Source organism: Labeo rohita, chromosome 20, assembly GCF_022985175.1.
Source record: "Labeo rohita strain BAU-BD-2019 chromosome 20, IGBB_LRoh.1.0, whole genome shotgun sequence".
In the NCBI taxonomy this organism is placed as follows: domain Eukaryota; kingdom Metazoa; phylum Chordata; class Actinopteri; order Cypriniformes; family Cyprinidae; genus Labeo; species Labeo rohita.
Genome location: NC_066888.1, coordinates 13,714,253 through 13,731,151, shown reverse-complemented (window position 1 = coordinate 13,731,151; position 16,899 = coordinate 13,714,253). Strand labels below are relative to the sequence as shown.

The 16,899-nt window shown below is 31.3% G+C and overlaps 1 protein-coding gene across 4 annotated transcripts in view; it reads left to right on the top strand.

Moving 5' to 3' along the window:
• The first annotated feature begins 4,292 nt into the window (after window positions 1-4,292).
• LOC127182642 (nesprin-2) overlaps window positions 4,293-16,899 on the top strand; it is a 121,248-nt gene continuing 108,641 nt past the window's right edge. For all 4 annotated transcript variants that reach the window (XM_051138041.1, XM_051138040.1, XM_051138039.1 and 1 more), the window contains exons 1-3: window positions 4,293-4,416; window positions 9,366-9,489; window positions 15,382-15,443. In XM_051138041.1, the coding sequence (XP_050993998.1) occupies window positions 9,402-9,489; window positions 15,382-15,443 (150 nt within the window). In that variant the 5' untranslated portion in view covers window positions 4,293-4,416; window positions 9,366-9,401. The remainder of the gene's footprint in view (window positions 4,417-9,365; window positions 9,490-15,381; window positions 15,444-16,899) is intronic.

The following is a 16,899-nucleotide window of genomic DNA, read 5'->3' as shown; positions in this document are numbered from 1 at the left end:
AAATATTTATATTAAATAATGAATAATGTATATTTCTAATTTTAAAATATATAGTAACTCCGCCACTGAAAGAGTAAACTCTGACAGTGCCGGTCCCAAGCCCGGAAAAAGGAGGAGGGTTAGGCGTGGGGCTAGCAACCCCATCCCATAAAAAAAAACCATTTCTTGCTATTGCAATGTCAAGCAAACCTCAACGATCTGAACTCTTTGGTCGTGACGAGAGACGCAGAGTTAATGTGATGGTGACAATGTTGGATCAAAACCCTGCGGTCATCCAACACTCAATGAACGGTCCCTTTTTTAGCGCAAAATCATTTACTCGAATAGCAACACGAAAGAACCCTTTAACAGGCTGGTAAACTTGTCCAACTGCTTTGGAGTTTTGATGACTACCGTCTTGATATACTTGGGAATTTGGAATTCGGTCAATGCATCTGACCGAGTAGTAGTGATGATAAGACAATCATTTACTCTGGGCATGGAGACGACTATGCCCGATATCATTACCGCACGCTTCTAAACCCAATCAAGATCACATCAAGATCTCTGTGGACCAACTTTGTGCTCCAACAGAAGATGTAGAAGACATACCGAACGGTGCATTCTGCAATCAACTGCAAGAACAACTCATGCTCATACCTTGTCACAATGTTTTATTCGTGATTGGCGTTTAACTATCCAGAGACCACGTTGGGTTTGAATCCACCATCGGACCCCATGGTTTGGGTGCCCAAACAAACATTAATGGTGAACATTTGCGCTTGTTTTGTGAAGCAAATAATCTTTGTGTTGGTCACACTATTTTTTTGACTAAACATATCCATCAAGCAGCGTGAAGGACTCCCGGTGGCCACTATGCAAAAGAAATTGATTTTGTGTGCATCAATAAGCCGAGCTCATGGATTGGATGAGATATCACCTGAGATGCTAAGACATGGAGACCAAATCATCATGGAAGTCATTGACTGCCCTCCAAAACGAATAGATGGAGGACGATTTGCAGATTAAGATATAGTAGGCGATATGGCATTGTTTTGATCTAACCAACAATCTCTCTGCTAGCTAATGGAATGTTTTACTTTTGCAAAAAATTGATTGGCCCCAAATATTTCGGCAATCCAACTTTAACCACTGCCGCATGCGGGTTAAACACTGTGATGTGCAAGTATAGATGGTCCATGCATGTGAACCATGACTGTTCAAGAGTCTGCAAATATTAAAAAAAAAATAGTCAAAGCTGGTTAACATAAAGGGTTGTAGACACCTAATCCATAACAGAAACGGTAAAACAACATGCATGTATGAGAATGTCAGTTGTGGCCTTGTGGTTAGAGAGTCGGACTTACAACCCAAAGGTCGCAGATTCAATTCTCAGTACCCACAGGGATTGTAGGTGGGGGGAGTGAATCATCAGCGCTCTCTTCCACATTAAAGGAGAAGTCCACTTCCAGAACAACAATTTACAGATAATGTACTCACCCCCTTGTCATCCAAGATGTTCATGTCTTTCTTTCTTCAGTCGTAAAGAAATTGTGTTTTTTGAGGAAAAAATGTCAGCATTTTTCTCCATATAATGGACTGCTATGGTGCCCTGATTTTGAACTTCCAAAAGTTTAAATGCGGTTGTAAACGATCCCAGCCGAGGAAGAAGGGTCTTATCTAGTGAAACAATTGGTTATTTACATAAAAAAAATACCATTTAAATACTTTTTATTCTCAAATGCTCGTCTTGCCTTGCAGGCCTTGAACTCTGTGTATTCTGGCTCGAGACAGTTAGGGTATGTTGAAAAACTCCAATCGTATTTTCTCCCTCAACTTTAAAAATCATTTGAGAATCATCCTACATCACTGCAGAAGTACCGACACAGTCTTTGCAAAGTGAACATGCAAAAAAGATCAAACACCCTTAACAAAAAAGATAAAACAGAGATATAGGGTGATTTTGAAGTTGAGGGACAACATGAGATGGGAGTTTTTTTCGACAAACACTAACTGTCATGAACAAGAACAAAAACAGTCCAAGCAGAGTAAGACAAGACGAGCATTTGTAGTATATAAATTGTATTATTTTTATTAAAATAACCCATCGTTTTGCTAGATAAGACCCTTCTTCCTTGGCTGGGATCGTTTGAAGCCGCATTTAGAACATAACGCACTCTTCAGACTTGCTACAATACATTCAAGATGTCTTGATGTGATGAAGAAAACTCTTATAGGCAAATTGCCTTGTAAGCAATAATCCTTACCCTTCATTTAACCATTACATTTTCTTTTTTTTTATCCTTTACATCCTAAGCCCCTTCCTTTAGAGATCAGCTTGGATACGTTCATGGCTGCTACAGATGTTCCTGTAGCTGAAGATCCACAATCCATTACAGCAGCAGAGATTCTTGCCATTGCTGTAGAGCAGGGGTGTCAAACTCTGGTCCTGGAGGGCCGCAGCCCTGCAGAGTTTAGTTCCAACCCTGCTCTAACACACATGTAGTTGTCAAACAAGCCTGAATGACTTGATTAGCTGGATCAGGTGTGTTTAATTAGGGTTGAATCTAAACTGTGCAGGGCTGCGGCCCTCCAGGAACCGAGTTTGACACCCCCTGCTGTAGACGGAACGGACAGACTCAGGATAACCAGAGATGGCAGATGCCGTCTGCAGGCACAGGGGAAGATGTACATCATTTTCAGTACTACTGCTGTAAAGTTATTTACAGTTACAAAAATACGACTGTTTTATGATGTTACATTCATACTCGGCAAAAATAGTTGCCAATATTTAATAAAAGTGATCATTTTCACAAAATCTGTTAATAAAAGGAAATCAGAGATTTCTAACTTAACATTTCAGTGACTTGTTGCAACATTGTTTTAATGTGAAATTACATGCTGAGCCAATGGTAAAAACTCAATGTTGACCAAATAATGTGCATGCGCATTGTTCAGCAAAGATTTTCTTAATCTGGTAATCACTTTTCTTACAAATCTGTACTATTTTTCCTGTTTGTGACACCATACATTGCAGTGATAATATTTTGAATAAAATCCATTTCTTTTAAAATGTGTAAATTCTACAGAGTTACTGTGTACTTTTCAACCAAAAGTAATCAACATAATTTGCTAAAATTAATTAATGCCCTTTAAGTGTTCATAATTAAGATAATACATTAAAATAATATGGTAAGACACACCAGTTTGCAATATCAAGCAGCAAAACTAGCTTTTTGTGCAGCTAAAAATAGCTGGAAGTGGAAGAGACCAGAAGCCAGACAAAAAATTTACCCACTCTTATGGGAAAAATAAGGTGGATTTTAATACATTTGTAATATTCTGTTAGAAAACATGTCTGTTTTTAATGTGAAATAAAAAAGATGCTGCCAGATGGTGCAATTATGACATCTACCAAGAAATATGTCAGACATCAGTGAAATAGAGTCAAGTCACCTTTATTTATATAGCACTTTTAACAATACAGATTGTGACAAAGCTGCTGTACAGTATTAAACAGGAAATAGTGCATCAATAATGCAGAAGGACAACAGTAAACACTCAATTTTTAAATTGAAATAGAGACAGCACCAAAAGTAAGAGGCCCACATTTTTTAGCCAATCACAAAATTAGTTAGGCACAGATGACGCAGTTGGTTGCTGGTTAATATCCCTGATAAGATGATATCTGATAGTCACTTACAGTAGTCACTGTAAAACTACAATTTCTAGGTCAATTGAACAGTAAACAAATGCTGATCATAAATGCATCAGGTGAGTGTTTTGTATCGGACAACAGGGGGCAGTGCCTTCACACACAAACATAAAGTGTCACCTTTAGTTCTTAATTGTAGTTAGTTGTTTCTACAAATATGTAGTAATGCATGCATTGCGAGATCAGGACAGTATGTTTCATACCAACTTCATAAATTGAAGCTTAGTCAACAGCTTTTTGAAACATATGAAAAGACAGCGGAGGCACACACAGTGGTTTAGTGACAGGCAATATGGTGAATTTAGTCATTGATTCCTTTGAACCGGTTCATTTGAACAATTTCGCACTTAAATTGCGACTTGAAATAATGAACAAACAACAACACACAAACAAAACTGCAGTGCTAAACAGCACCATTTAGACACAATTTAAAAATCCCACACGCTCATTAGTGGTGATTCAAACGATTCATCTTTTTGAATCAGTTCATTGAAACGAACCGTTCGAGCGAACCGATTCGAACGATTCCTGGAACTCGGAAAGGTGTATTCTACTTCAAGTTCAGGCGGATTGGAGGCGGCGTTAAAACACTTCAAACAAATAATTGCCGCGACGCAGCGTGCAGTGTTCGTTTTCACTTCCAATGCTTCCAAAGGTGCAGTTTGGGAAATAATTGAGGAGAATTGTCACCAACCTGAGACAGCAAACCGCGTTCATTCATTGTGAGTTTGTAAACTTTCTCTGTTGAATGGTCGAAATGCAATTGTACCAGACAACCTTCTGTCAAGCACGTTGCATTAAAATTAATCACAGCATCAGTTCATTAAGTTTTCATATCTTATAGTTTGTATAGTTAGTTGTTTAAAGAATGATTATTTTATTTGATGAAAACTGCGAAAGCATTTTGCGTGACTGAAGGTTAATTAAACCGTATAAGGTTAATCGAAAGTAATTAAACTGTATAGTAAAGCATACAGAGTGTTATCAGTTTCTGGGATAACTTTATGCTCATGTTCATTCATATCACAATGAATTTTTGCAACTATTAGTATTTTAAACAAGAAAAGTGGCATATACAGGAAGTTTAGGAGTTTGTTTTCCTAATTTCTCCTGTGCAAGTGTTCAGCCCAGGTGTAAAAATCTATGAACAGCTTAAATCAAACACACCAGGTTTGGTCCCCACGTCCAATATCTCCTTATTTTTGCTGTTGCATTAATGTTAAACAGCATTGTCCTTGTGTTTAAGTAATATGATTCTTTCTGACTGATTATCAATGGCATCCCCACCCATGGCTGTATCACACCGCACCTAACAGCTCTTTTCAGTATGAGGCTTTGTCTGATCTTGCTCTTCCACTAATTAGTAAGATGTTTTGGGGCTCTGCCATTATCGTTATGTAGCATAATAGATGTGTTTGAAGGGTGCAAAAGACATTCCGTGTATAGCACAAAAATAAAGGATGCACTGTTTGACTTGAAATATTTTTTTCAAAATTTTGTTTTTGCATGATGACCCAATAATGTGTGTGTTTAGTTGTGTGAAACTGAAGCCACCTTTGAATGAGTGTCACATTGGTAACCATGTCCTTGCAATAATAATACCACCACGGGCAGTGTCATCTGATACAGTTTCACTTGAAGTGGAACAGTGAGAATGAGGACGTGCATGTCAACTCATGACACTGCGCATTATGAGACCCCAATACAGCTGTAATGTCACTCATGTAGAGGTCACTTGTGGAATTAACATTGTAGCATGTTGATGCCCTTTGTTTGACTGAACTTACGAACTTTTAGTTGGTGAAAACCTGTCAGGAACATTTCTAGGTGATATTTCACCCAAAAATCAAAAGTAAAACAAAAACAAGAAATTATATTTTGCATGAAAAATTAAGGCTGTTTTAGGACCAGTGCTATTTTATTTTTTTATTTTATTATTTAATACATTTTATTATTTAAATTAAAAATGATATTAAAACCAGAGTAAATGCAATCTTGCAAAATATGTAATATATAATATGTTTATGTAAGTCATTTGTTTTTGTGTGTTTATTCACACATGTACACACACATATATATATATATATATATATATACACGTGTGTGTGTGATTTCTTTTAATTTGGTGTGAAACCATTTAATTTCTTTAAATGCTGCACCACCGAATCACTTGTGATTTATTTAATCTTAGCGTCAGTTATTAGGTATGCGGTTTGGATTACAGAAACAATACAAGTTTAGTCTTAGTCTCAAATGCTTGTTTAAGGGAATTATGGTAAATGACGGTGAAGTTTACACAGCTGACAGTGAATGCTTTTTGCATGTCATCAATCTAACTAATCTATTAATAGCGTCAAATTCCACATCGGTCTCTCCGTCCGTCGTGCCCTTTCTCTTACTCCTCTGGCAGTCAACCTGTGCATGTATGTGGAAAAAGTACCTGGACTGCTGGTAACAATGTTTGGGTATTCCCAGTGCTGTATTTGCCCTTTTGATGTCAGTACTGGCAGCAGCGTGAGAGGCTGCTGTATTCACAGCTCTTTAGCAGTTTTAAATGGGGAGTCTGAATCTCACCCAGAAATAACAGGTGTGTGTGCTGAATGAGTGACTGTATTCTGGAAGAATCAGGAGTGATTCAAGCAGTGCCCTCTAATGACCATTCAGTAATTTTCACATTTAATAACAAGGTCATGAGTGTTCAGAAGAGTCCTTGACGGTGTCACTACCTGTTATGCTTTCAACTCATTCAGAGATACTTTGCATTTGTGTTCATTTCAGCATGTGCAAGAACAGATTTTTTGAGACCTGTTAACAAGCTTTTTAGAAGATACTTCTCTTCTTTTTTTTAAAACAGGTATTTGCTCTTTTCTACTTGATCTGTAATCTTTTTTTTTTTAAATGTTGAGTCTACGTTGGGTCTCTAAAAACACAGCTTAATAGCTTTACAACAGGAAACAATACAGGTGAGGCAGCTTTAATTTTTTAATATGTTGGTTGCGTACTTTTTTTGTTTTTTTTACTTTACAACCAAATAACAACATAATAGGTGATAAATATAAAAGTAATATATAATATGTATATATGTCTGTGATCATTATTTTTGTCATTTTGGTTTTGTTTTTACTTATAATATTTACTATTTCATTTTGTTATTATTATTGTTGTCAACAACAATAAATTGTAGATATAAATGTAACAATACTTTTATTACATCATATGTGTCTAAGTATGTAATAATAATAATTATTATTATTATTAATATTGTCAATAAAAACAACAATAATAATGTTAATAATTTTATATTTACATTTTAAATTATTGATGCTATTGTTATACTGATATTAAATTATTGAATAATTATTATTGTGAACAATAACGTTTCTAAATATAATAATAATAATAATAATAATAATAATTATTATTATTATTATTATTATTATTATTATTATGATTATGATTATTATTATTATTATTATGATTAGTAGTTTTCATTCAGTATGTAATGGTCACAATTTAATAATTAAAATCTAATCACAAATATTGAATAATTATTATTGTGACCAACAAAAATCCTAAATATAATTTTATATATTATTATTATTATTAGTAGTAGTAGTAGTAGTAGTAGTTGTACAGTATATAATGGTCACAATTGAAATAATTAAAATCTAATCACAATTAAAAGTATTCATTAATTATTATTGTGACCAACAAAAATTCTAAATATAATGTTATATGAAATATTAACAACAACAATAATAATAATGATAATAATAATAATAATTGTTGTTGTTACAATAATAATAATAATAATAATAATATTTATTATTTGTACAGCATGTACCAACAAAAATTCTAAATATAATGTTATATGAAATATTAACAACAACAACAATAATAATAATAATAATAATAATAATTTGTTGTTGTTACAATAATAATAATAATAATAATAATAATATTATTATTATTATTATCATTATTATTATTATTATTATTTTTATACAGCATGTAATGATCACAACTAAAATAATTCAAATCTAATCACAATTAAAATAATTAATTAATTATTATTTTGACCAACAAAAATTCTAAATATGTTATATGAAATATTAACAACAATAATAATAATGCAAATAATACTAATAATAATAATAATTATTATTATTATTATTATTATTGTTGTTGTTGTTACAATAATAATAATAATATTTATTATTATTATTTGTACAGCAAGTAATGATCACAATTAAAATAATTCAAATCTAATCACAATTAAAATTATTCATTAATTATTATTTTGACCAACAAAAATTCTAAATATAATGTTATATGAAATATTAACAACAACAACAACAATAATAATAATGGTAATAATAATAATTATTATTATTATTGTTGTTGTTACAATAATAATAATAATAATGTTTATTATTATTATTTGTACAGCATGTAATGGTCACAATTAAAATGATTCAAATCTAATCGCAATTAAAATTATTTATTTATTATTATTTTGACCAACAAAAATATAAATCTAAATATAATGTTATATGCAATATTAACAACAACAATAATAATAATGATGATAATAAGAAGAAGAATAATAAGAATAATATTTATTGTTATTATTTGTACAGCATGTAATGGTCACAATTAAAATAATTCAAATCTAATCACAATTAAAACCAACAAAAATTCTGAATATAATGTTATATGTATTACTAACAACAATAATGGTTACAGTTAAAATTACAATTAAAATTTTAACTACACTTAAAATTATTTATTAATAATTATTGTGACCAACAGAAATTCTAAATATAATGTTATATATAATATAAACAACAATAATTATCATTATATTTATTATATTTATTATTATAAGTCATACAGTATGCAATGGTCACAATTAAAATAACAATTAAAATCTAATTACAATTAAAATACCATTTGTATATAGTGTATTAAGATAATAAGCTCTCCTGAATATACATTAGTCAGTGTAGCATTTCAGCAATGACAATAATTAGATTAAGTCATAAGCCCTCAGGCTGCCTGTGTGCATATGTGCATTTATTATGTACTTCCCTTGAATCAAACAGTAGTAACTTACTGTTCTGTATTCTTTTATTAGACTTTTTTGGCATTGTGTGTGGGTTTGGAATATGATTAGCCTAATATCTCCCCAGTAGGTCTACACTTCCTCCTTTGCTTTGCTTTTTCACATTGATACTTTATGCTGATGTTGTTTGTGTTCACAAGCCCTTTCTCTCTCAAACTAATTCACAGTACCATCAGAATTATTTATGTAATTAGGAGTCTGTTAACGGAGCTCTATCACAGCACTGTAGTATTCGAGACCTTGCCTCAGATATTTGGTTTTGGCATTTTAAATCTATACATTATTAAAGAAAGGGTCACCCTTTGCGCCATCTCAAACTGTATTGTTATCTTTGTCGTGCTCATTTGCTAACTGATATGCAATATCAATATCAAAACAGGCAACAATACAAGTTTGTTTTTGAGTGTCTCCAAAAGCACAGGAGGTGAACATGTAAAATCTTGTGCTTACTGATATAGACAGAATCTAATGTAATGACATGTTTAAAAGTGTACTGTGTTTATGATAACAATAGTACCATTATTGTTTTTTTTTCTATAATTTTAGTGGGAATGAGTGTGTGAGAGTGCCGAAGAAGCAGTAATGGCGTCAGGGGGAGAAACCTGTGCTCCTGTGGAGGAAGAGGGGGTTGTACCACTGGACATTGATGATGTGCACTTACTCTTACAAGGTCAGTCTTCACTTCTTATAAGCTTTTTGGTCATTTTTGAACGTTTACAATTAGGGCTGTCACGATTCCTCGATATAATTTATATATTCGGTTTAAAAAAAAAAATCCTAGACTGCAATTTGCCCTTGTGGAGGAACCTGCACAATACTGGAAGTGGCGCATTCCACGGACGCAAATACATTTAACTCATTGTTAGACCGTTTTCCAAGGCTGCATGATGTATTAAACCCATTTAGATCATAATAAAGCGTAATTATATTGAATAGAACGCTACGATTCAATTAAATATAATATATGAAATGCATATTTAATATATGCACTTTAATTGTTTACATGTGTGCATGTAAGAGCAGCTTCATTCACAGAAAAAGCTGCTGTTATCATTTACATGCGTGGAGCGTCTCAAACTCCATCTCTCCATCTCACGTTGTTGTACGTTTGGGTTTCTTATAACGGTCATCTGAGAACACAACCTGCACCATTTCATCAGATTTGTAAGGTAAAACGTTTTTAAACTTACGCAAACACATGACAATACATAAGTGTCTTTCTCAGTATGCTAACTAACTGTTCATCGCGATTTCAAAATAAAAACTTCACTCCGAGTTTACTTATTTTGATGTCCACATATTAAAAGAATTACAATGGCTGTAGCATTTCTGTCGTAACCAAATGGTTAAATATTAAAGATTAAGTAGACATTTGAAATGTTGTTTAGTCAATATTAAACAAGGTTTAGATCATGCAGTAAAGTGTAAAAACAGTCATCAGGCCATTTGCGCCCTCTGCAGACATTTGTTATAATGCATAATGTACATTAGTTACATTGTTTAGATATTACATGATGTATTTTAACAGTTTAATAAACCACGGCTGCGTCCGAAAGCTCTAAAATTTCCAAGGCAGGAAGGCATCAAGGCACGTCCGAATTCTCCGGAGCTACCTTCTTCTGATGGAATTTTGAAGGCAGCATAGATGTATCCTTCGCTGCCTTCGATTTCCCACAATCCTGTGCGTGTGCGTCATTTAGGCTATATAAATAAAGATATTCTGGTGAAATTAGACTTGTTACTTTATATAATAGATGAGATCTTGACCATGATATACTTTATGAATCGTAATAGTGTCAAAAGCATAATAAATAATATTGTTTGTAATAATAGTATTTAATAAAATGTTTAAAGGGTTCAAATGAGTAGTGAATAAGAATAATATTTACAATATACTACCAATAATAACGAAACAGCCTCTAATAACAATGACCTGTTCTGCAATATTACTTGCATCAGCGCTTTTATTTTTTTTAAGCAAAAAGTAGCTGCCATTCTCAGTCGTCTTCTCTGATGCACAGAGCTTCGGTGGGTAATGACATTGAGGTCTTTATGTATTATTAAAGCATTTATATAGAACTGTATAAGATTGTTTTTCTACAAAATCTACAACTTAACTGTTAGGTAACCTAGCAACGGCATCACGTTCTGCTGCCTCTGAAGTCTGTCCGAAACTGTTTCTAGAGTTGCCTTTGCAGCCTTCGAAGTCACTGCCTGATAAGGCAGCGAGGCAGCAAGTCAGCTGACTACACTGTAAAAAATATAAAACACAATTTGTTGAGTCAGCTTAAAATAATTTGTTACCCTGGTGCCTTAAAATTTTAAGTTCAGTCATCTAAAATAAGTTTATTCAACTTGAAATGTTAAGTTGTACTAAGTAACAACTTAGATATTTGTGTTTGCTAAACTTAACAGATGGGTAAGTAACCCAGCTGCCTTAAAATTTTAATTTGATTCAACTCAAATATCTAAGTTGTCACTTAGTGTAATTTAACATTTCAAGTTGAATAAACTTTTTTTGACAAATGTTCTAGAATCGAAGCAGTTAAATTGTGAAAGTACACAATATCCATATGTATGCAATTTCAATACTGTGGCCTTTGTGTAGATATTAAAAGATGGCCATCTTCAGCTTGATTGTTGATGTAATGGTAACACTTTACAATATGAGTCAATTTGTAACATTAGGATTGATAAAAGCTGTAGAACAGAAGTATTGTTCCTTGTTAGAGTGTGTTAATTTTAGCATTTACTGATATATTTTAAACATTTTAGTTGCTTTTGTTAACATTAATGAACACCGTAATGATCAATATATAATTAATATTAATATCTTTATTCATTTACAAAGTATGGTTCAGTAGGCTACCTTTTTTTTTTTTTTTTTTTTTTAAATAGTAGAGCACTATTTAATTTCCATTCAGTATCCATTTTAAAAACTATCGGTATCGGTCAGTGTGGTCCAACCTAGTTATCGGTATCTGTAAAATCCAATATCGGTCGACCTCTGCTTAATTATCTAAATAATAGTTTGTGACGACTCTACTTACCATTGGTTTCCTTATCCAAAGTTTTTTTTTAGATTTGCAATTTGAAAAAAAAAAAAAAAAAAAAAAAACTTCATTTGATGATTCTAAGTGGTCTTTTTAAAAAAACTGTCACACTTTTGTGGTCACAAGTGATATACCATAGGAAAAAAATTAATGGTAAAGAACCTAACACAATATTTTTTGTAAATATGTGTTACATAAAATCTAAATAACACAATATTAAATGGGATGAGGCATTAAATGTGCCTAAGTGAATGCATTGAACATGACCTTATTATCATAACATGATTTTAAGTTGACTTGAAGATTTTTTTTTTCTTTTTTTTTTTTTTTTTTTTAAATTCCACTTTCACTTAAATGCCCTTTTTTGTTGATAGATACGTTCTGGGGCTGATTATGTGTATTAAAGAAAAAAGAGCAATGATTTGAATCGCAAGGAAGTAATTTGAAATGAATGAGGAGTCATTTACTTAAAGGATTCTGTTTTGTCTGTTGACTAAAGAATCTATCGCAAGATAAATGTGCTTATCACCACCTGAGACAGACTGTTTGCCACTTTATTTGTTCTGCTACTGTTGCTTTCCTACTTGTCTCCTCCTCTGGAGGTTTAGGGCGGATTCCAGACGGCGAGTGGGAATCGTAAACTGTTGACTCACCAAGTTTTCAAACAAAACATGTTCTGGGAGGGTGTACTAGACGTTTATCGTAGAAGTAACTTGTTTCCTTTTTCTAGAACCTGTTCATCATCATCCTGAGTAAACATGATCCTGAGTACACACTAACTTTATAGTTAAAGTGTAGTTTCTGCACCATCAAACAGATAGTCCTGCCTAAAACGACTTTAACACCTCAGGAATCATTTGTGAGAGTAACAAGCAATGTGTATTTTTCAGAATGATTATTCATTTACCAAATTTCCTCAACTGTAACTGTTTTATAAAGCCAAAATCCCCTTGAAGGCTTTTGAAGGCTTTTGAACCTGAAGTTGTTGGTGTCTGTTCTTTTATTTCCTCTTACTTGTGTTTAATGTGTCTCAGCGTTTCTGTCAGTTAAAACCATCGGTGTGTGTGCTGGACTCGGTTCAGACAGTCTTTGCTCTCTGGTTTACTGTTGCCAGGCAGCCGAGTGTTTGCTGTGACGACAGGCCGGTCTTAAAGTGAGACAGCTTGTCTGAAGTCATGTTTGAGTGACATCACATGTTTGTATTTTGTACGGTTGTGACACATCTGTCATCTGGAGACAGATTAGCACTTGTTACTTTTAACAAGTTAGCTGTTGTTGTTAGATTACATTTTATGAATGCAGTGGAGCTGTGTTGGAATGTATGTTATATCTATTTGATATCATATACAAAGGCCTTTCTCAATTTCTAAAGCTGGTACATTCAAGAGCATGTTCTTTTTGTTTTGTTTTTTTAATGTTTATTTTAGTTTTAGTTGTTTCAGTACAGTATCGGACAACTGTCTTAATTTTTTTTTCTTTGTTTTTCATAAGTTTTCATATTTTCTCAATGGCTAACAATAATAACCCTGAGTAACACCAAAACATTCTATTGAGTTATTTTATTTTATGTTATGTTATGTTATGTTATTTCAGTTTTTGATTTTTCCTTATTTTATTTTTTTCTTATTTTTGATGAATTTACTTTTTTAATTAATTTTTTTTTTTTTTATAATTTTATTTTTGGTTCACTCTATTTTACTTCTTTTATTTGGTTAATTTCATTTGTATATATGCATATATGACCAACGTTTTGTTTTGTTTTGTTTAAAATGAAATAAAATTAATAAAATTAAATAAAAAAAAATATTTTTCCTTATTTTTGGTGAATTCAATTTCATTTTTGTTTTTCATTTTTGATTCACAGTATTTTGCTTTATTTTTGGTTATTTTAATTGATAACCAAAAATATATTTGCGAATATGACTAAATATTTCTTAGATTTCAACTATTTAAAATCCTAAAATTTTCAGTTTTCTTTGTACCTTTTTTATTATTTTATTTATTCTATTTTTCCTTATTTTTGGTGAATTTTATTTTATTTTATTTTATTTTATTTTATTTTATTTGTGTTGATTTTGATTAACTTATTTTTGGTTAATTTAATTTAATTTAATTTATATATTTGCATATATGACTAAACATTTTAACATTTAAAACTTTATTTATTTAATTTAATTTAATTTTATATTTAATTTTATTTTTCCTTATTTTATTTTCATTTTCTATTTTATTTTTCCTTATTTTAGTTGAATTTTATTATTGTTTTGTATGTCAGTTTTATATTTGGTTCACTTTATTTTTGGTTAATTTATTTTAATTTAATATAATTTAAATATTTGCATATATGACATTTAAACATTTCTTTGTTTTAAATGATTTGTGATGATCCATTGTGATTTCAATTTATTTTATTTTATTTTATTTTTCCTTATTTTATATTATATTTTATTTTGTTTCCCTGTTTTTGGTGAATTTTATTTTTTTTATTTATTTTGTTTATGTTATATTCGGTTAATTTTATTTTTGGTTAATTTAATTGAACATATTTGCATACATGACTAAATATTTCTGTTTTAATTTTTAAATCTTAAAACTTTTTATTTATTTATTATAATATATATATAATAATAATAATAATATATTTTATTATATACTTATATTATATAATATACACTATTATATAATAATATACTTTAATAAATACTTTATTTTAATATTTATTTTAATATTTTATTTTATTTTTACATATTTTGGTGAATTGAAGTTTTTGTTAATATTATTATTGATCAAATTTATTTAACTTTATTTTTTGTTAATTAATTTTAATATAAATATATGCATATATGACTAAATATTTTTTTGTTATAAAGTATTTAAAATCCTAGGGATCATCATTATACAGCAGTTAAGTGCGTTTGTGACTGTGCAAACAGGATGTCCAGTATGTTATGGGCGAGCGCTCATATCAAGATGAATTACTGACTCAGCCTGTTTGATCTTGTCCCATGAAACTAAATGAGCATCTCGTATTGAGGGAAAGGCCCAGTCTACCTTTTTATAGCATGGGACAAAGTTTAAATTAAATACAGCTGTGATGGGATGGGATGCTGGTTAAGCCTAATGAGCGTTTGCATTGGGATTCAGTGAAACACTAAATGAGGAAAAAGTTAATACAGAAACGAAGGAATATGGTGTCTCTCAAAGCCTTGTTTGAGGTGGAGGCCGTTGATGGCTCAGCGATTGGTAAGTTGAGCCAGGTTTCCAGTGGTCATGCAATGTTCTCCGCTTATAAATAGTTATGTATGAAGACATGCTGTATTTTTGATGTACTATAAACCAGAAAGCCCCAAAGCTGTTCTCTGGCAAGACGTGTACATACTTTTGCATTGATGTATTCTAGTTGTGCCAATGTGCTCATACTGTTTCCTTAACATACATTCACATTTTTTTTAAGTGTGAGTTTGGTCCTGGAATAAATCCTGTCTGATGTAATATTCCTTTTTTAACAGTGGAGCAGGAGCAGATTCAAAAGAGGACATTTACAAACTGGATCAATGCACAGCTCTCCAAGGTAAACCCAAGAACAACTCATAACTTACTGTAATGAGTCTGACTATGTAGTCTAAATGTGTTAAGAGTCAAACTGAGGCTGTAGCTCAATCACTGACTCACTGGTCAGCAAGGAAGGTGTACTCTGCTCTGTCTGCTTTTGAGAATTGCATATGGCAAGGCGCTTGATTTATTTATAATTCCCCGCCCGGCAGCGGTGCGCTTCAGCAGATTGTAACATGAGCCATTTAGCCCATCCACCGCCTCTTGGCCGCTTTTTAAACGCAAGAGCTCTTAACCCTCCTGCAAGTGATAACCTGTGTAAAGCTCCAGTAATCTGCAGTGTTGCTTCATTTTACATCAGATCAACTCTTTGATGCATGAATCACTAACATATCACAAAATATCACACTATAACACTAATTTCCTAACTATTTTTTTTGTAAAGTTATATTTTGAGAGAGTGTCACATCAGTCTACTGCAAAAGAGGACTGTAGCAAATATCTTTTGTGTATTTTCCACTGTTTGCATTTGAATTTATAAGTAATAAAACGCAATATATTAAAAAAAACATATATATATATATATGTGTGTGTATATATATGTGTGTATATATATGTGTGTGTATATGTATATGTATATGTATATGTGTGTGTGTGTGTTCAAAAGTTTGGGGTCAGTACATTTTTTTTTTTTTTTTTAAGAAATTAATACTTTTATTCACCAAGGATGTATTAAGTCAATAATTAAAAATTTATTAAAAGTTAATAATAAATAATTTACAAACACTGTACTTTTTAAACTTGTTATTCATAAAAGAATCCTGAAAAAAAAAAAACACAGGTTCCAAAAAATATTTGGCAGCACAACTGTTGATATTATCCAACATTGATCATTCTAATAATAAATCCGCATATTAGAATGATTTCTGAAGGATCATGTGACACTTAAGACTGGAGTAACAGCTGCTAAAAATTCAGCTTTTCATCACAGGAATAAATTCTATTTTAAAGTATGTTAAAATAAAAAACATTATTTTATATTGTAAAAACATTTTGCAATATTACTGTTTTTTTTCAATGTTTTTAATCAAACAAATGCAGCCTTGATGAGCATAAGAGACTTCTTTAAAGACTATTACAAGTCTTACTGACCCCAAACTTTTGAACAGTAGTGTGTATATATATATATATATATATATATATATATATATATATATAATGTATATGTATATATATGTGTATATGTGTATATGTGTGTGTGTGTGTGTGTGTGTGTATATATATATATATATATATATATATATATATATATATATATATATGTATATATGTGTATATATGTGTATATATGTGTATATATATATATATATATATATATATATATATATACACATACACATACACATGTATATATGTATATATGCATGCATGTATGTGTGTGTGACATTAACGTATTAATATAATTTATTATTATT